A 24,001-nucleotide genomic window follows, 5' to 3' on the forward strand; every position below is an offset into this window, starting at 1 on the left:
TTGAGGAAGAAAACTATTTTATGTAATTATTTTATAATATGCAAATCATAGTGTTAGCCCAACAATAATAGATTTTGATAAAAAAAAGGTTGATCAAATTTAAAAACAATATCAAATAGTTAAAAAATATAACCTTAATTTTAACTATATTTTTAAGTATCATCTAGGGGTGGCAATATGTATCCTATCTGCGGGTACCCAACCCGACCCCACCCGATCGGATAGGGTTGCAAACTCGATCCGCAGTGGGTAGGGTAGGGTGCAGATAGGGTTTTCGTGCGGATCGGGTAAGGTGTGGGTTGAGCATCAACCCTACCCGACCAACCCGCACCCTATATATATATATATATATATATATATATAGGGTGCAGATAGGGTTTTCGTGCGGGTCGGGTAAGGTGTGGGTTGAGCATCAACCCTACCCGACCAACCCGCACCCTATATATATATATATATATATATATGTTTTAAGTGGATGTTGAACCAAAGACCTCTCACTAAATGCAAAAGATCTTTAGTCATTAAAAGAAGATCATTAATTGATAACTTAATAAACTTTTTTTTACATAAAAGTCATTTCTATTTTAAATTATCATCAAGTTATATAATAGTGTTGCATCTTTTTTTGTAACCCGCGGATAGGATCGGGTACCCGCGGGTTAAGAGCGGGTAGGGTTATGGTTGAGATATTCTCAACCCGCGAGTAAGGTAGGGTTGAGTTCATATAAAAATCTCAACCTACGGATAGGGTTAGAGTTGGCTCCAAACCCTACCCTACCCTACCCATTGCCACCCCTAATCAAAGTTTTCTATTCCTCATAATCATACTAATTATAGAATATTAGAATTCATCAAATAAACATCACACCATATCCGATGTATAAACATGTGTTGTACTGAATATAAAAAACAGTATGAATAACAGATATCATTCTTGTCATTAACAGGTTCAGTGAGAAATTTTTCAAAGCTTATTTTCTTGTCACAAATTTTAAAATCAGAGCATGTAATTATGTATCTACCCAAACCATATATTTCATAGATTCAACAATAAGAAAATTTTTAACATATTGATCTGGATATTTGCTTAAATCATGAGCAGAAGAGAATGAGACCACAACAATTAAGAAACACTACTTTTTAATTTTTCTGTTAATATTCACCTTTCATCTGTGTAGCGCGTCAAATTATTATACACCGTAAATGATATACAGCCTTAGCACTGTCCCTTTTCTGAAGCAGCAAAAGGGAGAATGAATACAATTCCAACATTAATTTTGCTAACTCTTGATTACATGCAGCATCAGAGGTTCCTCTCCAGCCATCTTGGTAACCTTAGTTGAGATTTCATCCCCATTCTGGCGAGGAAAACGGAATACAGCAGGTGAAGCAAGAACATGAAGCACCCACTATTGATCAAAACCTTGAAAAAGTTTCAAAGAGCACATCAGAATAGTCTGAAGAAAAAGAAATATAATAAACAGAGAAGACCCTTCCGAGTAGAGAGTAAGTTTTTTCCCTTACCAAAATGCCAAACAGGGTATATATCATGTTCAACGAGGGAATGGAATTAACACCAGAGGCGGTAAGCAGAAATGTAAGAGAAGCATGAATGTTAATGGTGATCTACAAGGCCCATTTGCAGCAAAAACAAGAGAAAGATAAGAACAATATTTCAGTAGTTTTCATGGTACAAGATGATATATAGAATTAAAAAATTAGGAGAGAATTGCGGAATTGATTACCAAAGCTAGTATATTTTCCCTTATTAAGAAAGATGAAATTAAGACAAAGCCAACAGCTCCTAGTGATCGTACCTGCAACTTTAAGATTTCATTATCCAGCAAAAAACAATTACTTCAAACGTATAGAATTTTTTGGCAATAGGTAACAAACATTACAATTGTGCACAAGAAAATTGAAAGGTTCCAACTTGCTCCAGACCTGACAAGATGCAAAAAAAAAAACTGTAAAGGAGTTGCAAAAACCAGTTAGCTAATATAAACAACAAAAGAAAACAGAATTTAACAATCTTGTGATACACCTCCACAACTGAGGTGCATATTAGGAAGAGATTTATCAGAAGCCAACATGAGCCGCATGGAACACATGTGACATCATACAACTATCTGCCTAGCACATAGGCTGCAGATTGAAAGAAACGAATCTGGTCAAATCATAATGGGGCTATGGAGAAGAGAGAGGAGAATATGGGAAGAATAGAAGGGACAGTAAGATTTTGAAAGGGGGTGGGCACCCACTTTTGATTAGCTTGAGCCCTAAGAGTGAAATCTTGGTCTACACGTTTCAAACCGTTACTTAAATCAATAGCAGCAGGAAACTGGATTTTTCTTGGTTTTAGTTCTATGTTCTAGTTCAGTTCTATCATCTTGCAGCATACTGCGTAACAGTAACATAAGAGAGAAACCATATTTAAGAAAACGGTAGTAACAACCAAGTCTGTTACAACAACAACAAAACACCACAAAGTCTTATCCCACTAAGTGGATCCTCTACATGGATCAAACAATATTATTACATCCTATAATGTATCATGTGTTCATGTCTACCATGAGATCATTCACACAGAGATTCGCTTGATCGTCTAGTGAAGAGTCTTTTTGGGTCTTCTTCTGCCTCTAACCATAGATTTATTTTATATTTGATCCACCTTTCCCACTGGATATTCTACCAATATATCCCCTTTATTATTGTAGATACTTCATTTGGCATCTTCTTAAACTTTATAATCTCATTAAAAAGTTTAGTTCGCCAACTAAAACTTTCCAAACTTCAATTTATAAATTTTTTGGAACCACCGATCTACCATTCTTCATCTTTTTTAGGGGCTCCATAACTTCAAACTCTCACATTATTGGATAATAAAAGTTTTGATCTTTCTCCCTCATGTAACTGACCCAAACACGAAAGATTCTTATGTTCCTCATCAAATAATATAACAAGAAAACAGAGATGACAGCAAATATAAATTGCTTTCCCGTCATAAAGTAATATAATTTGTTTGTTATGCCAATTTCAAAAGATTGATACTTGTTATATCTATTTTTAAATTTAAGACGATTCATAAAAAAGAGGTGAAGAAAGTGAATTCATGGTAAATTGGAAGAGCAGGAGGGGGTTAACATGATTACTCACCCACTGCATTGTACAACCAGATCACATGATTCTAAATAAAATGCACTTCATCAAAGACTTCGCTAGAAAATTGAGTTTTAAAAGCATAAAAATATTGCATATGACATACCTCCACAAAATACCCATTGTGTAACCAACAATGCCATGCTTAAGCTGCATGAAAGAAATATTTCGAATTCAAGTTACTTTACAGACAGTATGACTAAAGTATCTAATCGGAAAACAAACCAGTGTATGTATACTATTCTATTTTCACAAAAAGGAAAAGCGAGAAATGTTAAAATTCATGTTTCCCAGCACAATTAAATTTCTTAACAAACACAACTGCATTTGTAAAACAGCATATGTAGTTCATTTTCGAGTTCATATGCAAAAATTGACATGTATTCACTTCAGCAAAAAACTCATTGTTGAACAACCTTCACCATTATTAGGATTGCAAAGCACAGAAATAGCAACACCGATTTGACAGGAAGGCATATCCAATACGCTACATATTTTATAACTAACTAGCAAGTAGCAAGCATCTCATTGTGAAACATAAAACACTTGGGTACAATGAAATGCCATTCTAACACTTAGAACAAAACAACTATTTTTTCATGAACAAAATCGATTCATAGAGCATAATTTTGAGACACTGAAAGTGTAAAAACTTTTACATAGTCATACAACCAAATTCTTTTGGATGACCATTCAAAAAGTGGCCATGGAAAGTAGTTATGTTTGTTAATGTGGCAAGACATAATTGGATGTCTATGTAAAACATCTTTGCACTTAAGCTTTCCACAAAATAAAAAATATATATAGTTTAATTTTAAGCATATTAGGAAAACAATCAAACACAAAACTGGAAGCCCTATTGCTTAGCTAAGAAAATTACCAAGTTAAAAGAAATCTTACCAGATAAGTTAGAGCTTTGACTGGACCAGACAAGACAAACAAAAGTACAGTTGTTGCCACCTAAAAAAACAAAAGCGTAACTACCAATAATTAAAACCTGGTTATGCAAATATTCTTCATGAATTTATCTACTGTATTCTTGCAAGAAAATAGCAACTGTTACCAGTGTTTTCCTTCCAGCATCAATACCCCATCTCATTGAGGAAATCACTATAGGCAACGAGAAGAAACAACTAAAGTAATTCTGTAATCAGAAACAAAAACTTGAACACTGAGCCTAAAATACTATTAATATATCGAAAAGTAAAAGAATAGATAACCAATTATCAGCCACAAGAAAAGATCCATGATTGCAATTTCTTAACTAAACTCATACAAAAACAAAGAACCAAATTTTGTTAGAACTAACTAACTATCAACCAATAGAGAAGATCTATTATTACAATTTCCTAACTCACACGAAAACCATGAACCATTTTTTTATTAGAACCAATCAATTTCCAAACAAACAGACCTATTTTTTTTATTGTCACTAATTAACTAACCTCAATAGCAAGAGAGTTGCTCAAGAAGTAAACTAAACCAGTAAGTGCAGCAAACATGGAGCACTCAACCAATTGAAGTGTTTTCTGGTACACTGGGCCATTTGGCGACAAGTCCATAAGCTCTGTTGAAGGTTTATTTTCTTCTCCTTCTTCATATTCAGTAGTACAAACTGATACTCTAATTCTTGATACCTTGAGAAAGTTAGAAGTGGGGAAAGAGAATGAATTCTTGAGTTTGAAGTGTGATTTTGGTGCATGAAATCGGTAGTTGAAGGAAACTGGAGGAGAGGAAAAGTGAGGCTGGAGACAGAAAGTGGGAGCTATGGAAATGGAGAGGCTAGAGAAATGGTGGTAAGGCTTCAGGGGAACCATGGGGTCTTAAGGTTGTGTTTGGTCAAGAACTGAAAGTGGGTTTAGAAGAAGGTAAAAAGAAAGATCGACTTCGTATTAGGTGGGAAACTTAATAGTGGACCTTTAAGCTGTACAGATTCTGTGGATGATATTGAAGGTGTACAGATTCTATGATTCTTGATTGGATGCCCCTGATGAAGAAAGAATTAAAATAGTGAGCATTGCTGGAAGGACCAATCTTGCATGAAATTAAAATAGTGAGAACTTAATGTATGTATTAATGCTTTCATTTTCTGGTGTTATGATTACCTCAAGGGGACACTCAGACACACCTTTGTTGAACATCACCAAAAATTACAAATGTGAATCAGACGACCACCTCAGTGATTTCAACATAACCTATTTAAATCCAACACAATATTTGATACATCACAACTAATCGTGATCAATTAAAACATGCATTACTCAAATGCAAAAAACACACATCACAATTCACAAAGATGTACCAGCTTAATTATGATAATGAATGTCACCTCACTGCTCTAGCAAACTCACTTTCATATTCATAAATAATAAAATCCCAAAGAATCGACCAAAGTATCAAATCTAAAATCAAATGTCAAAGTTTATCATCGATCATCAAAATCTACAAAATCTAGTTGAATATTTCCTATTCAAGCATATTATTTATGCCTAAACCAATTTTCACCAATAGCAACAACAGCACATTGATAGCAGGAAGCAGCAGCAGCAATTTGATCAACAATCAGTAACAGCAACAACACATTTATAGCAAAATTAACACTTAGCAACACCAAAAACATTGATCACCAATAAAAATTAAAACATAAATAGGAAAAAAAAAAAAAAAAAGAAGAGGCACGGGAAGACTTATTACAAATTAGAGCTTATCCCCGATGAGAAGAGAAAACGAAAATCTCTGTTGGTAGCAGGGGATGAAATACCAACAATAAGTTATAATCTGTCAACCAAGTTGTTCACAATGGAGCATTAAAAATATTCCAACAGCATTTAGAAAACAATTGAGGAGAAGTACATTACCAGAACTATACATCACCCAATCTTCACAAGTTTATCAACTGAGTTAAGGTACGCAGGAAGATTGATAATATTATTAAATAAATAAAAGAATTCAAATGAAAGGAGAGGAACTTACAAATAAGACGGAGATTCGGTTCGGTGTTTGGACAGTAGAAAGAATGTGTTACGAAGCACCACCATCACGCACTAGCAGCCTACCTGATAAGCCCACCACCCTAACAAGGGAATAGGGATTAGGAACCCTAATTGCCTAACTCAGAAAAAAAAGTAAAAGCCTACCTGCAGATTAGGGATTAGAGGCGGCACGAGCAGCAGAGGAGCACGACAAAGCAGCGGCGGGCAAAGAAGCAGAGGAGCCCAGCGAGGCGGCGGTGCGACGTAGCAGAGTGAGGCCAAGGAGTTGCAGAGCCGCGGCGGCGATGTGGTGGAAGGAGGATAGGAATGTATGGAGGAGAGATTGAGGATGAGAGTGAGAAGAGTTGTGTCCCTGATAACAGGGGTTGATACTTGATACCGATATGGCAGCGCCCAAAACGCACCGTTTTTTGTTACTTATTTTTATTTCACACAAAAAGGCGCCAACTATACCAACGAATTTATGGACGGATTGTCTGATAATGGAAATAGGCTCATTTGATGATTTATTTATCAAATTTTATTATTTCTTAAGAATTTGTTTATCGTTTGTAATTTTTTTTAAATTATTTTATCAATAATATACTTTTTTGGGATTTATTTTAATAATTATCGTTAAATAAATAATAAAAACATGGATAAATAATAATCACATTTGTCACAATAATGATACTTCGTTGTCTTAATCTTAGATTATGGGAGGGAAAAAGAAGTGTTAATCTTATACTATGTCACTCCCTTATATTAGCTGACACGATTGAGATTTGGCAGAAGAAATTATTTCTTATTGCCTTCACGATTTATAGCATCATCAATTTTTAAGTCATTGGCAGAGTAATTACTTTTAATGATCTAAAAAATAAAATGCAATCTAATATCTATAGATTAAATTTTAAAGTGATTTTTCATATTTTATTATTTTAATTTTTTAAATTTAAAATTTATTGTACTAGTATTTGAGATTTAATTATGGGTATCATATTAATTTTTGAAAAATTTTTAACATTGAGTCAGCAAACAAAGTGTTGAACTGATTCTGATTTGCCACGCTGAATACAAGGTTAAATAGTATTATTTTATTTTGGAATTTTTTACTTAAATAAATTTTATGAAAAGCAAAATTACTGGATTCCCCTTAAATGAATTCTGCAACGTGATTACCCTCTTACTATTATTATGTAAATCGTCCTAGGCTGTGTAGGGTTTTATAACTTGTGAATCATCTCAGCAGGACGATTAATGCATGAATTGGTAAGGGAAAGAAAGCATAAATCGTGCCAGCCTCTCTTGGGTTAAAAGCATATAGTAAATCGTCCCAGCCAGCTAGGTTTCACGTGTTTTCGGGCTAAACCTCGAAGGGCTGCCACGATTTTTTGCATAAAAAGGGACCCTCCTCAGCCTGGCGCGATTCATGCTTGTTTCAGCAACACTCACTAGTTTGAAACGATTTATGCTTAACTTAGTAACCCCAAGCAAGATTTTCCGACCTAGGCGCTCTGAAGTTGTTTGCCAGATTGGTTGATGTAGAGGGTAGCAGCGGTGGATCCGCTCCGAATCTACCCACTGACGTCATAGAAGGGAGCTCCACCGCCATTCCAACAGGACAACCGGTGACTCCCTTTGTTTCGTCCCCATCATTTGCTGCTGATTTGCCCGTTTCGGCAGATGACTTGGGTGATGGGCGTAGCTTCCGATAGCTTGCAGCTACCATGGGGACTGCACCTGTAGTGGATGGTGCCCCGACATTCATGGAGATAAGAGAGAGAGAGATCCATTTGCAGAGGCTATAGGCGATGAGGGGTCGGATTCGGAGCCACCAATTATTGGTGATGAGAGTGATGGCGAGGAAGACACCGCACATGCCGAGGGAGCTGAAACCCATGCAAGCAGTCAGATACAGCAGTACCCTCGACACTTTTTCACATTGGACCTTGATGCAATGAACCAGGTTGCATTTGTAGATCAGCAGCACCCTACTATTCACGGAGACAGGCCCAGCATGATTGGCACGGACGAGTTTGAGGTCGAGAAACGGTTTGAAACAAAAGACGAAGCTGTGCTGACAATTAAGAGTTATAATATTCGTCGTGGTGTAGAATATAAAGTGTTTGAGTTCGACCAATTGAAATATCATGGGAAGTGTGTCCAGTTCGGGAATGGTTGTAATTGGTTGATACGTGTGACTATGAAGCAGAGAAAAGGCTACTGGGAAGTCAGAAAGTACAACGGACCACACACATGTCTAGCAACTGAGATATCGACGGATCACAGGTAGCTCGATTACCATGTCATCTGTGCTTCGATTCTATCGTTGGTCATGGCTGATGCATCGGTCTCCGTTAAGGTATTACAGAACGCGGTGTCCTCAAAGTTTGGTTTCAAGCCCAACTACAGGGAGGTTTGGATGGGCAAGCAGAAGGCCATTGCTCAGATATATGGAGATTGGGAGGAGTCTTATAACCACATACCACGGTGGATCACCGGGGATCAGGTGTATATGCCGGGCACTATAGCGATCGAGAAGAATCTACATGCCTCCAGGAATATGCGGGTGGATTTATATGACAGGGAAAACTCTGAGTTTGTTGTTGAGGAGCTTGCACCGACTGGGGGGAGAATTGCAATGAGTGTGTGTCGGGTTTCTCTATCCGCATGCACATGCAATTGTGGATACTTTCAAGCCCTCCACTATTCATGTCATCATGTAGTGTTATGGTATGCCAAATTGGTATGCCACATCTTGTAGTGTTAATAGGAAGGCCAAACTAGTATGCCACATCTTGTAGTGTTATGATACACTCCCCAAATGGCATATGGAACGTATGTTCTCAGGACGCCATCGCTCCACAAAAGTACTGATCAGCGGCTCATCAAGCTTGAACTAGTAATCATGCAACCGAGCAACATGCAGTAGGTTGGCACGATCTAAATACGGGAGTATACGATCATGCAGTATCATCTTCTGTTGCCTATGCATGCTCCTAACGCATCGGGTTGGCTGAAAATACATCAACATAAAGACATCAATATTTCAGGTCATTATACACGCGCGCACACACACAAAATCCCTTAGTGTAAGACATATATCCAATTCGCAAATGCCATCAAAATGGATATGTTATACGTGTTCACAATAATATTACAAAACTAACATCAGAAGAACAAATTTTTTGCAAGTCTACCATCACAACCATCAGTCTATCGTGAGCGAATTCCCTCAGCTATTAAAAAGCCCGATTTCTAACATCCTATACTATAGCCAAAAACTAACTAAATCACTAAATATGGCATCGCACAGCATCCTAATTAAAAATTCTTCTAACATGCATATTCAACCTATACTATATGATCCAACATATTAAGGTAGTTAACATTGTCATGGCAACAACTCAACAACAATACAAAATCCGATAACTAACCTCTTCATCAATAAATCTGGCAACATGCGCAATACCGTTCAGGCGGTACATATCTCCCAGGTTGGCGGCCATTATCACCGCCGGACGGATTATCCCCTCGCCACCGTGCAACACGCCTTTCTTTCCCTTCACCCACCGGCCAACAGCGGCTATTCCCACTGCAGCCTGTGACACCCACACGGCTCTGCCCACTACCACCTCCACCTCCGCCGTGAGCTGGCCTCCGCCAAAACCTTCTCTCCCAAAGCTTCCCCTTTGGTAAAAAATGGCGGCTCCCAAACATCCTCTTCATCCACTTTACCCGCCGCATTTGAGGCTCCACTCCCTCAATAACTCGTTCCAGCCTCCTTAGGGTTAGTGTTACAGTCATAAATCGTGTCAGCCCAGTTTGTGTTACCAAATAACACGTGAATCGTGCCAGGCTGGGGAGGGTCCCCTTTTATGCGTAAATCGTGGCGGCCCTTCGAGGTTTAGCCCAAAAACACGTAAAACCTAGCAGGCTGGGATGATTTACTATATGCTTTTAACCCAAGAGAGGCTAGCACGATTTATGCTTTCTTTCCCTTACCAATTCATGCATTAATCGTCCTGGGCTGAGATGATTCACAAGTTATATAACCCTGCACAGCCTAGGATGATTTACATAATAATAGTAAAAGGGTAATCACGTTGCAGAATTCATTTCAAGGGAATCCAGTAATTTTGCTTTCCATAAAATTTATTTAAGTAAAAAACCCTTTGTTTTGCTACTTAAATAAGACAAAAACAAAAAAATAAAGTAAAGTTTATATAATGTACAAACTATTTTATCTCTTCTTATTTTCCAAAATAACGTTATTTAGTTCTGTGTCTAGTGTCAGAAGTCAAAGCTAACTCAGTATTTCATTTTATTCATTGGCTCAATACTGAAAAGATTTTAGGAATCAATATGGTGCTTAGAGTTAGATCTCAGATATCAATATAATGAATTTTAAATTTGAAGAACTAAAATAATAAAAATCGTGAATTTTAAAAGAACTCTGCTAGGGAAACAATGAAGAATCTTGACAATGTGTACAATGGATTTTAAATTTGGCCTAATACAAGGAAAAAAAAGAAACCAATCAGTTATTTCAAAAAATTAACCGTCCTAACCTTAATTTACCAATAGAATTTATCCAAACACCTTATCCCCAATGTCTGCTACCCCATCCTCATCAATCATCCCACCTTTTCGGCGTTAGAAGCTCCCTCACCGGCCATCAAACAACCATCTAGCATTTGTCAATTGTATATACATAAACTGAATCAAACAAAATAACCATCCAATTAAAAATTAAAATAACCATCTACATATCTAGTGAATTAAATATCCAGCATCTAAATCCGTCTGTTGATGTATATACCTTGAAGACGTAAGGGAAGCGAAAGTCAAGAAAGCCAAGTTGGCTGCCCAAAACAGGGCATTTTTGAAATGGGCTACATTTGCATGTACAAAAACGGGAGTATCATGGACTAAACTAATTGCTTGCACAATTATTGTTGTGCTATCCTACGTTGATCGCAGACCTAATATAGGGGGAGGCAACTTCATTGAAGGCGGCGGCCATGGCGGTCTCGGGCTGCGCGACGGATACAACGTGTGCGAAGGGAGTGTCTCCATTTACAATCTTGTGAGGTGTGATGGACGTATGAAAACAATACACTTGTGTGTCCCCTATATGTCGCAAATGACGACGTTGAGAGGGAGAAACCGCCAGCGCGAGGAAGGAGTTGCACGACTGGCGCGATGCAGGACTGCGAGAACGATGCAAACTGCGCGACGGTGCTGCTGGGCGTTTATGGTGCGCACGTTAACGTGAGCTATGGGCAATGGTGACTGGTGTCTGTAGCAGCGCGATACCATTGAGAGAAGAAGAGACTAGGCGAAAAGACAATCACATCAGATGAAGAAGAAGAAGGCCATTTTTGGAGTTTACGTAAGTGTTGCAAATCCTTATTTATATGAATAAATATAATATAATATTATTATTTATATGAATAAATGATATGAGACCAATTAAATGTGAATATTATACCTAACATCTTTTTTCTTTCTTTCTATTAAGATACTTAGATACATACATTTATTTTTGGCTAGGAAGTTTCCAAGAAGTATATGAATGAAATTCCCTCTATCAAGAACTTTTACTCAACAAACATTAGTATGAGCAACTGGAGACAAATTTCAAACTTCTAAACCATAGACTAATTAATTAAGACTATCCTACTGAAGAGTAAAGGAGCTAGACAAATATGTTGTTCCTTTTGTCTCAAGCATTGAATCTTGTTGTTGATCCCTGTTCTTTGCACCTCCCCTGTTTGTTGAATTGCTATATCTGAAAATCCATCTCCAACCTTTCATGCTCTTCCTTCCTCCTCCACCACCGATCCTACATGAACCGCCACCACTTGTTAAAGATACTCCACCGCCAACAATAAAATCTCCTTCGCCGCCGCCACCACCACCACCATGTCTTGTGCTTCCAAAAGCGGAGAGTGTATTAATATTAAAATTATCACTCATCATCATCTTTGAAGGAGGGAACAACTCTGCTCTTGATTCTGATGAATAATCGAGCTTCAAATCAATAAAACTAGATTCATCCATGCCCTTGAAATCGCTCTCTCTTAGCGAAAACACACGCCTATTAACCCCATAGAACACACCACCACCACCACCACCATCAACAACGTTATCCATTATTCCATTATTACCCTTTCTCATTACACCATCAATAATCTCAGAAGAAGAATCTAGAAAAAGACCATCAAACCCACTCTTCCTTGGCTCAGTAGCTTCACTGTACCCACTTCTTCTACCAGACTCCAAGAACAAACCACCATTCACACCCGAACTTCTCGCTGCTGAGATCGAGCTTCTCGCACCTGATGGAACAACTGAATCTGTACCGTCCTCAGATCCAAACAGAGCACCACCGCGGAAACTGCATAGCGACCTTGATCTCGATACGCACGCGCCGACGCCACCGCCACCACCACCGGCATTGTGATTATTGTTATCATCAAAACCACCAACACTTCTCCCACAATAATACTCTTTCCTCTTCTTATTATTCTTCCTAAACAGCTTCCCAATCTTCCAAAATTTACCCCCACCACTGATATTACTTTTCTTGCTGCTGCTCCTTGGCAAAACTGTAACCTCATCTACCACTCTTTCATACAATTTGTTGTTGTTGTTGTTGGAAGAGGAAGAAGAGTTTGTTGAGTTGTGAAGAATTGGCGGGGTCTGGTTCTTGTCGTTGTCGATCAAGAACGAGACCCTGCCGACGCTTCCCACGTCGACAGTACACGAATTGCGGCGGGAAGTCGAGATATCGTCGGAGCAAGAGCAGGAGGAGAGCCTCTGCTCGCCGCAATCGGAGCAGACGAGCTTCAGCAAACGGTCCTTAAGACAAAACGCGCAGATACCAACTGACGAAGAAGAAGGGTGCTTCTTACATGTCAATTCATGTGAGAAGCAATCCATGTTGGTGTTGTATCTTTCAACTCCTTTGTTTCTCTCCTTCATGGCTTCGCCGCAAGATTATTTCTCTGCTAGATGGAGCTTTCTTCAGAAAAAAGTGGACAGGAGTGACTGAGTTGTATGATGAGAAACAAAAGTGAAAGAAGGAAGAAAGAATACAAAAATACTTCGCTTCAAGAAGCAGCCTCTCTTTGAGGCCTATGAGTGATTTTTTTTAAAAAAAGAAAAAAGAAAAGCATGCTACATAAATTCATGGTTTGATCTCTCTTCTACATCAAATCTTAATCATTTCTCTATTGTTTTAAAAGTCTAGGGACCAACTACAATAATATATTAATACGAGGAGTGCTAGGGCAGTAATTTTTGATATTTGTAGCTATTAACTAATTGATTTAAGTTGGCTGCACTTTTAATTAGTTTTCTAACAAAACTCTTTTTTTTTGTTATATTCTAGTTCAAATTTATGGCACTTTATAAATGGTTGAAATTTAACATATTATACGAGTTTAAGAAATTTGGCATGAAATTAGTGATGTATTTTTATATATATTTCTTCGAATTATTTTATATTCATTCTTTTATAGTAAAATGATTAATTATCAAAAATAATTTTTTATTCAAATTATTTTTATTTGTGAATGACCTAAATTCTTTTAAAAAATGAATGAAAATTAGAAATCAAATTTTGTTTCCACTTTTTTATATATCTTATAAATAATTATTATCTAAATGTTTCTACCAAACTTTGAATCAAATACATAAATTATTTGTTAAATTAAAAAGTCATTAACCACTTATGAAAAAATATAAATTTTTTATTATTTTTATTACATTTTTAAATGAATTTTTTTATTATTTTTATCATATTTTAAAATCATTTGATTACTTATTTTTCATTCATATTTTTCAAAATAATTTTTATTGATAATATAAACTTTCAGGTATAATTTTGTAGTTTATCATTTCTATTTAAAATACTCATTGAGATAGAGAAAATATACAAGTATGGAGAATTTATCATCTAATTTTGTTTTGTTGACTGAATTTATCATCTAATTAAAGATCTTATATCGCATATATATAAAGTTTATATATCAAATATTTATGTATAGTATTTTTTTTTCTTTTAAAAGCAAAAGGTGAAGAAAGTTTGAATATGAACGAATAAAGAGTATCCTGTCCTATAGGAGATTTTTAGAGTGAGAGAAAGGGGAACACAGGCGTTTCCATTACGTTTTCACTGTAGGGAAAAAACAGTGATAGCTATAGTAGGGAAGAGAATTATAAAATAATAACAATAATAATAAAAGAAAGGCAATGGACAAAAAAGAAGGGGGCAAAAAATAAAGCACTAGCTCCTGCAGGCATTATTGTGTAGGGAAGAGACTGGAACAGCAAAATTGAGTGAAGCAACAATTAATACAAACACAAACATCACTCCACTGGCTTACTGTCCCTGCATGCATATGTTTGATGATAAGCATATATGTTCATTCACTGTACAATGTTGACAATTTTTTTTTTGGAATGGATTGACAATATTTAATTTTAGGCATTATAATTCTATAACATATTTATATTATATACTCACCCACACAATACTAAAAAATTCTTATTTAATATTTATCATTCGTCAAATTTCAAATTCGAGTACAACATATCAAAAAATATGTGATTTACCATTTCAGCTAAGACTTCAGTTATAATGTTAACAACTTTGAATTGAAGTGCTGCTTCAATCAAAGGCCCTCTCCCCTTTTGAATTTTCTACTCCTCAAAGAGCCTCTCCTTGCTCTAGGTATTAAAAAAGTCATTCAAATAATAATGTTTACTAAAAATGTTATCACACACTAAAATTTAATCATTAAATTAATTATAACATATTTATATATAAATATATATCATTTAATTTATTTATATATTTTATATAAATATTTGATTTGATAACTGAATTTTTTTATAATTTAGGGTGCTGAAGCTATCCACTAACATTGGCCATTGTGCTTCAAATCATGATGAATCTACAATGTCATATGAACTGTCAACAACGTTTTCCCAAGGATTTTCTCTCTCACTGGTTTTTATTTATTTTCTTTATAACCAACCCAATTGACTTGTGCATGCCATTGGCATTGAGATTGAGAATCAAATCCATCACACCCTCAATAGGCACTTTGCATGTGTTCCCCTTGTTGGACTAGTGAGTGGGCTGAGAAAGCAACCCTTCATAGTAACATAAGTGTGGCAGGCATATTCATTTGTCCACTCTCTTTTTTGCTCCCTATGCCATCATCATTATTCATCTTAGTCTCATGAAAAGTGAAAGTGGTCCATAACTCCATATAAATTCTCTGTATCTATGTCCTTTTGCTCATGGATCATAACCACGTGTCCCACCGACAGATCTAGCATGTAGGTTTTTTTTTAGTTTGCCATAGTATTCATCAGTCTGATAGAACGATGGCTAATTCATCTTAAATCAAAACTTCATTTGTTTTTCCGGAAATTAATTTGGTTATGAAGAGAATGATGGTGATAACTTTGAATATGGATGCATAGTGAATTTTTCATCAAGGTGGATCTGGGTTATTCAGAGATCTGCAAAACGCAGGTAACGTTTTGTAGTGGTGATAAAAAATAAAAATCTGCGGACCTGCAAAACGCAGGCTGCGATTGGAATGGCAACGAAACCATGGTGCGAAACGTGGCCTGTATGCTGAGAGGGGCAGTGTTGACCAGCATAGGACTAAGCAAAACGCGAGTAAGTGTTATGTGAGAAAATTACTGAAGAGTGAAGAGTGAAGAGTGTTGTTGTGTGAGCTCAATGGGTAAGTTATTTTTTTAAAAAAATTTATGATAAATAAATATATTTATTTGGATTTTGTTTATTTATCTTTTAGAGAAAAGGACAAATTAGTCCCTGACCTTTTAACCCGAGGACATTTTCGTCCCTGAGCATTGGAAAATACATTTAAATCCCTGACGTTCCTAAAAATGAGACCGATCAGTCCCTTCGTCCATGAGCCACCGTCAGACCGGACGGAAAATGCTGAGTTGGCTCCCCCTATGCTTACCTGGCTCAACGGCGTTCCCACGTGGCACATTAGTGGGATGGAGGTTTTGAAAACGGGACACATAAGTCCCTCTCACTCAAAACGACGTTGTTCTGAGTGCTGCCCCTTATATACAGTCTCGTCCCTTTCCTTCTGTACAATCCCTATTACACCCACAGAGCTTTTACAAAATTACATAAAACCCTAAGGAAGACCAAAGATCAAACGCAGGAATACTCTGTTTCTCCCTCCAAAAAAACCAGCATCCAGACTGAGAAGGTTCCGGTGTGCATTCGGTGTGAATCCAGTCTGATTTGCCGTCTTCGTCACTGAAGGTAAGAATCAGTTGCATTGCTTATTGAGTCGATTGTGTAGTTTAATAGTAATGAAAGTATGAACTGTTGTACGTGCATGGTGATAGCAATGGTAAAAATTATATGTGTATTGTAACAGTGAATTTCATTCAATGTTAGGGCAAAGAAAAGTTCTTGGTTGATTTCTATTTGTATTTTTTGTAGGAGATTGATGTATGAGTGTAGAGTTAGTTGATCGTTGATTTCTGTTTTTATTTTTTTCTCCAGATGGTAGATGTGTTTGTGGTTCCAGTTTTCCACCATGGAGGTAGTTTTGTTAGAAACAGTAATGATTCCCTTGTTTATCAGAATGAAAAGGTAGAGAATTTTCCCGAAATGGACCTAGATTTTGTGAATTTTGGGGACTTGATCACACTTTTTAAAGGCTTGGGGTACCAGTCGTACAGGACAATTTATTGGTATGATCCAATGAGTGATGATGTTAAGTCGGGACTGCACAGTTTGACATGGGATGCAGGGATCAATGTCAGGCGAGAGAACAAAATGAAGAATACAAAGACGAATGAGTTTTACCTGTACTTTGACCACCCTGTTGATGAGCCTGAGATTGTGGAGGATGGTGGAAACAAAGGCAAGAGTCCTGTGTTAGAAGAGAATTAGAGTTCATCTTTGGGTATGAGAGTACGGAGGATGAGCCATATAAACCTCTACCACCCGGATATGAAAGTGACAGTGATGATGGTGATAATAGTGCTGAGGACAGAGCACGCAAGAGGAAGAGAGTTAGTAAGGAAAAGAAAAAAATTGTGTCTCCAAGAAAGTCATCTGCAAAGAAGCCATGTGCCAAGAAGCCAGCTGCAAAGAAGACAAGTGTGAATAGGAATAGGAGAAGTTGGTTAAAGAAGGGACAAAGTAGTGGAATGGGGACATCTGAGGTGAATAGAAGGCAGCAGGCCAGGAGTGAGCCCAATATACAGCAGCAGGCCAATTCTGGGCCCAATGATCAACAGCCCAACAGAGATCCAACTGTGAGGTTCTATGTCAGTGCATTCTAAGGTGATGATGATGATGACCCCATATATGATTACCATTCTGAGGATTTACATACTCCTAACTCCACTGATGATGAGTCCAGCAAGCACACATTTCCTGAATTTGATGATGATTATGCTTTTGGAGAGGGCAGGTTTGAGTTAGGGACAATGTTTGCAACCATAGAGAGATTTAAAGAAGTTGTGAAAGACTCTTTCATTGCTGAGGGTAGAGAGCTTAGGTGGATTAAAAATGATAGGGAGAGAGTTAGGGTGGGATGCATGGATGATGACTGCCCGTGGTTAGTTCATTTGTCATACAATAAATCACTGCAATGCTACCAGGTGAAGACTTACAAAAACGATCACACATGTGCAAGGGACCTAGGAAGTAACGCTGTTGATCAACATTGGATTAGTAAGAAGGTGGAGAAGAGAATGAGTTCACAGCCTCACATGAGAACAAATGAAGCTGTTGACTTTCTAAGAGAGGAGTTCTCACTCACTGCACATCCAAAAATGGTCTATAGAGCAGTTAAAGAGGCAAGGGAGAAGATAATGGACAATGAGAGGGAGCAGTACAATAATGTGAGGGATTACTTGTTTGAAATTCTGAGAAGCAACCCTGGCTCCAGGGCAGAGGTGTGTGTAACTCCAATTTCTCAATCCCCTCCTGTGTTTGATAAGCTGTATATAGGGTTAGAGGCATGCAAGTAGGGGTTCAAGAGTGGATGTAGGCCTCTAATCCACCTTGATGGTTGCTTCCTGAAAACATACTACGGTGGACAACTCCTAACTGCAGTGGCACAAGATGCGAATAATCAATTTTATGTTGTTGCTTATGGAGTTGCAAGGTCTGAAACCAAAGAGTCTTGGAAATGGTTTCTTACCCTACTTCAGGAGGATCTGGGGGATGTGTAGAAGGACACCGTTTCAGCCTCCACTCCAAGTTCCATCTACAGCGGCCCAAAAAACTCAAGCAACTCCAGCGAAGATGAGGCCCAAGCAGAAGATATTTAGGCCACCAGCTCCACTATGCCCCACTCCACAACCCCCTCAAACTCAGCCAAACTCCACTGGCCCACAACCACCTCAAGTCCTACCAGGAACAAGTGCATCAGCTACCCAGGAGACATTAGCGGCAGCAAGCCCGGCCACAACTAGATTGTTCAAATTCATCCCTAATCCACCTACAATTGTGCCTAAGAAGTGAAGATCTGTGTAGCTTTTAGTTATGTTGATTTTGCAGTTTGGCTTATACCTATTTCTGCACAGTTTGGCTTATGCCTTGTATTTTGTGTTTGAGGCTTACTTTTGACATGTTAAGCTTCATCAAACTGTTCAGTTTAGGAGACTTTTTCATTTTGGGAAGATTTAGTAAACAGTGGCTATGAAAAACTTGTTTAGCAATATAACATCCTCTTTCTAAATTATGTATGCAACTAATGCCTCTAATTCCACAATGTTTCCAACTTTATTTAGATATTCAAAACATAAGTTTAACATACTGCTATTATAACTCCAGTTCCATTTAGATTACAGGACCCATGACTTGTCAAAATGGCATGTTTCAATACACAACATAAACCTACAACATACCATTCTCTATCATGATTGCTATAGTTCATCTCTCAAGCAATAGCTACATAAAAGGCAACAACAACAGCAAATATAATTACAGAAAAACACAAGGCTAATGGGTTTTTCTTCTTCTCCAAAGCAATAATTTTCTCCTCCAACACAGCCATTCTATGATCCAATTCATCTTCCTTTTCCTCTTTCTCTTCTACAACTTTAACATGTTTCTCAACCAAATGTCTGCTGTCACAGATGCAACATTTGCTTCCTATTCTGGCAAGATGCTCATCGACCCAAAGAAAAAATTTGTAATGAGGTTCCTTTCCCTGTCAAAATCACCAACATCATCTACTGCCCGCATCCATCTCAGATCAAACCAAAGCCAGAATTTTTAAACTTACCTTATAGAATGGACAACCCAAGAAGATTCTGTTAGGGTTGCTTCTGGTCCTCGACATCGACATGTACATTATTGCATAAACTCCACAATAACACCTAGGGGCGACGGCGTCGTTTGGATGGTCAGCATGAACACCACCTAGAATTGAGCTTGAAACAGAATTTTCTTCTCTTACTCCACTAACGCTTCTTCTTGAGGTTGATGATGCCCCCTTCGTAGCCATTACTGAACTCTGAACAAGTCTTCTCCTCACCGCCAGCCACCACCATGAAGGAACGACCCAAACGAATTTTAGTATTAGGGCAGCACTCAGAACGACGTCGTTTTGAGTGAGAGGGACTTATGTGTCCCGTTTTCAAAACCTCCATCCCACTAACGTGCCACGTGGGAATGCCGTTAAGCCAGGTAAGCATAGGGGGAGCCAGCTCAGCATTTTCCGTCCGGTCTGACGGTGGCTCATGGACGAAGGGACTGATCGGTCTCATTTTTAGGAACGTCAGAGATTTAAATGTATTTTCCAATACTCAGGGACGAAAATGTCCTCGGGTTAAGAGGTCAGGGACTAATTTGTCATTTTCTCTATCTTTTAACAAACAATATAATTATTATTTTTCGTTATTAATATTAATAATACTATTATTATTATAAGCCAGTATTATGATATTTAAATTTGATGAAAAAACTTGTTAGTATGGGAAGTATAATAATAAAAGACTGTGTAGGATAATAATAATAAAAAATTATTAATATTTTTGTTAATAAAAAAATAATACTGTTTAATAAGAATAATGTTTATCATTATGATTTTGTAATGAAAAATAAATAATATTTAATTATTTTTAGTTACCGTTATTATTATCATTATTATTATTATTATTATTATTAAATACTGTATAATATTTATAATTAATTTTTAATAATAAAAAAAAATAAATATTTTTATAATATTTTATAATTATTTTTTAAGATAATAATAGTAATAATATTGTTTAGTTATCGTTTTATTATTATAATTATTATTATTATTGTTAGTCATTATAGAATATTGTATAATATTTATTATTATTTTGGAATAATGAATAATAAATATTTATTATTTTTTTATAATTTATTATTATTTTTTAAGATAATAATAGTAATTATATCGTTTAGTTACCGTTTTATTATTATTATTATTATTATTATTATTATTATTATTATAGAACTGTATAATATTTATTATTATGTTGTGATAATAAATGGTAAATAAATATTGTTTAGTTGCCGTTTTGATATTATTATTATTATTATTATTATTATTATTATTATTATTATTATTATTATTATTATTAACCGATATTATTTAGAATTTAATCATTATCATTTTTTTTGCAGGCTAACAAGAATTTGTTGCCTAGAAAATTCGATCCGTCCGATACCTTTAACAAGGTAGCTGCAGCGGTACTGGAGTTTACTGGGTTTCAACACGTTTCGCGAGTAGGCGAAATGAGAGGTCATTCTGCACTACTGAGTGCCTTGGTGGAACGCTGGCGGCCGGAGACTCACACATTTCATCTTCCGGTCGGTGAAGTCACGGTGACGCTGGAAGATGTGGCCTATATTCTTGGTCTCCCGATTAATGGGGAGGCCGTTACGGGTAGATCAAACTGCAGTCACCAGTTTTTGGTGGAGAACTGCATTGCGTGTTTTGGTCGGGAGCTCGGTCCGCAAGATCACGTGTTGGGAAAAGTTAATATTGTATGGGTCCGACGGTGCAGAGACAGCGAGCCGTGTGATACTCAGGAGTCGATTGAGCGGTATGTCCGGGCGCACATTTTGTGCGTGCTCGGAACAATTGTGTTTATGGATAAGTCGACCACTTCATTGAACTCGAATTTTCTACCGCTACTTCGGGATTTCCACCGGATATCATCATACAGTTGGGGGCAACTAGTCTGGCACACCTGTACAGATCGTTGTGTCATGCATCACGATATAAATGTAAAGAGATGGATGGCCCACTGACACTGCTTTTTGTTTGGGCGTGGGAGCGTATGCCGCTCCTGGCACCTATACCCCGCGATCAGCTCGGCGATGTTGGTATGTTTATTAAGTCCCGCCTCCTGAGCAGCAGTTTCAGGTATATTTATTAATTACCAGTTGTATTATTATTAATGTTTAAGATTATAAATTTAATTATTTATCAGTAATTACTATTAATTGTAATTAATTGTTAATCAGGTTCCGCCTTATCAGCATCACTATCAGGTCCTGGTATATGAGCAGCAGTATCAGATGCCGGCATATGCCCAGCAGTTTTAGGATCCAGCATATGCCCAGCAGTTTCCGGATCCGGCATATGTAGGAGTGGTAATATGTACCCTATCCGCGGGTACCCAATCCGACCCCACCCGGTCAGGTAGGGTTTTGTGCGGGTCGGGTAGGGTGCGGGTTGAGCCTCAACTCTAACCGACCAACACGCACCCTATATATGTATATGTTATATACTTATATAAAAATTTGTTTCAAGTGGATGTTGAACCAAAGACCTCTCACTAAATGCAAAAGATCCTTAGTCATGAAAAAAAGATCATTAATTGATAACTTGATAAACTTTTTTTACATAAAAGTCACTTCTATTTTAAATTATCATCAAGTTATATAATAATGTTGCATCTTTTTTTGTAACCCGCGGGTAGGGTTAGGGTTGGCTCTAAACCCTACCCTACCCTACCCATTGCCACCCCTAGGCATATGCTCAGCAGTGGCCTGCATATCAGCAGCAGGCACCATATATACCAGAACCACAACCAACTCAGACACCATATATACCGGAACCACAGCCAAATCAGGCACCTGAGCCCTACATACCACCTCTAGTAATTCCAGCCGAGGGTCACTTTAGTCCGTTGGGTGGATCTGACACTATCAGCTTCTCTCAGGTCCTGAGAGATTCAGATTATCTATTTCTGACGGCACCACAAGAAGGGCCTGCTACATCTTAGCAGTCTGCGGGTCGTCGCGCCACTTCAGGTCATGCCAGTAACTTCGACTTTGATCAGTCGACGGGTCATGTAGATCTGTCCGGTCCTTCCGTACCACCACACTCTCAGTTGTTTGATTTGAATGAGTATCCGCAGCAGGAAGAGGGAAATTTGGGATACGACTTGCAGCACTGGTATGACCTTGGTGGAGCGAGTGGTCCGAGGATGAGTGGTTCCGGTTTGTATGACACCGGTGGTGCGAGCATGACAGATTTCGGTGCGAGCAGTGGGCTAGATGCCGGTGTGTCTCAGGGTCATCCATATAACTTACGGACACAGACTGCGCCTCCAGAGAAATACACCCCATCCTTGTATTCGAAGAAGGCACCGAGGAAGTAGTCTGTTGCAGTTGATCTTGTATTCTATGTTGTATTCAGATTTGTATTCTGTGTCGTACCGAGTATTTAGATGATTCTGTTCAGTATTATTATTATGACATATTTAGCCTTGTTCTCGTATAACTCTGTTTGAGATTATCATGTTGCACTTTTGGAACGAAATGTTTATTTATTAAAGGTTACATAACGAAGTTAAATACTTCATTTATTATAAATTGTTAACTAGGTTAAAATAAATGACGAGGTTACATAAAAAGTAACATATAATTGTGAAGTACGTCATAACAAAGTTACATTGAAAAGCTTAATAACTAATGACCTCCAGCAAAGCTTGGACCTGCGCGCTGAAGACATCAGTTGTGGCTATGTCCCTCGCGTCCACATATAGTGCACTTGCGAGTAGCGGGTTGTCTTCGGTCTTCCTTTCGTCGCACGCCTCAATGTCCAGTTGGCAATCACCTTCGCTCCTTCATATCTATCCCATGTAGATGGGTCACCTATAGGAACAAACTCGCCTCTGTACACCTTGCAAATTTCAGACATCTTGTACACGTCGTGCACGTACACCTGCCAATCAAGACGCTGGTTAGCGCAACATGCAAGCACGTGGCGACATGGGAGTCGCTCGACCTGGAAATGGCCACAGTTGCAGTGTCGTTGTGCAAGGTTAACAATGTAAATGGTACCATCTTGCATCTCGCGAACCTCAAACATCTCGTTGCGCCTGTCGAACCCGTTGACCACAATGTTTCCTGCACGTCGGAAGCTTTCTTTAACTATCTTTGTTGCAAATTCTGAATACGTGAATCCGTTGCGGAGACGCTCATGAGCCTCGGTACTCTTCCGAGTAAACAACTCATTCAGCCGATAGAAAGTTGACCGGACAAGGGCAGTCACATAAAGGTTGCGTGCACCCTTCAGGACAGAATTTATGCACTCTACCAAGTTTATTGTCATATGTCCCAACGATGACCACCATCGAATGCCAACACCCATCTCTCAACACCGATCTCATCGCACCATTGAGTATATGCCTCACTCCACTCTTTAAGCCTTTGGTAGTTTATGTTGTACTCCTGCTCCGTCCTAGAATAACTTGTAGAACAAACCATTTAATCATAAGCAGATGCCACAAATTTACTATGAATAAAACCATAACAGCGAGTTGAAAATACCTGTATTCAC

The 24,001-nt window shown here is 37.8% G+C and overlaps 3 protein-coding genes across 4 annotated transcripts; all 3 read right to left on the bottom strand.

The window, feature by feature from the left end:
• Positions 1-1,123: 1,123 nt before the first annotated feature.
• LOC107618054 (uncharacterized) lies at positions 1,124-6,597 on the bottom strand. 2 transcript variants are annotated; one of them, XM_016320090.3, is made up of 11 exons: positions 6,297-6,597; positions 6,133-6,215; positions 5,265-5,354; positions 4,605-5,146; positions 4,223-4,303; positions 4,060-4,119; positions 3,266-3,309; positions 1,902-1,944; positions 1,746-1,817; positions 1,525-1,626; positions 1,124-1,423 (listed from the first exon to the last, which is right to left on the bottom strand). In XM_016320090.3, the coding sequence occupies exons 4-11, from the start codon at positions 4,974-4,976 to the stop codon at positions 1,304-1,306; spliced, it is 894 nt and encodes a 297-aa protein (XP_016175576.1). In that variant the 5' UTR covers positions 4,977-5,146; positions 5,265-5,354; positions 6,133-6,215; positions 6,297-6,597; the 3' UTR covers positions 1,124-1,303. The 2 variants fall into 2 exon arrangements, with proteins under 2 accessions (XP_016175576.1, XP_016175499.1); XM_016320013.3 differs by having other exon boundaries at positions 6,133-6,232.
• Positions 6,598-11,600: 5,003 nt separating this feature from the next.
• Positions 11,601-13,331, bottom strand: LOC107645625 (uncharacterized). The gene has a single exon (XM_016349704.2). The coding sequence runs from the start codon at positions 13,122-13,124 to the stop codon at positions 11,817-11,819; it is 1,308 nt and encodes a 435-aa protein (XP_016205190.1). The 5' UTR covers positions 13,125-13,331; the 3' UTR covers positions 11,601-11,816.
• A 9,848-nt stretch (positions 13,332-23,179) lies between these two features.
• LOC148575658 (uncharacterized) lies at positions 23,180-23,773 on the bottom strand. The gene has a single exon (XM_088502477.1). The coding sequence runs from the start codon at positions 23,771-23,773 to the stop codon at positions 23,180-23,182; it is 594 nt and encodes a 197-aa protein (XP_088358603.1).
• Positions 23,774-24,001: the final 228 nt, after the last annotated feature.

Source organism: Arachis ipaensis, chromosome B1 (genome assembly GCF_059453495.1).
Source record: "Arachis ipaensis isolate K30076 ecotype BB chromosome B1, ASM5945349v1, whole genome shotgun sequence".
Taxonomy (NCBI): domain Eukaryota; kingdom Viridiplantae; phylum Streptophyta; class Magnoliopsida; order Fabales; family Fabaceae; genus Arachis; species Arachis ipaensis.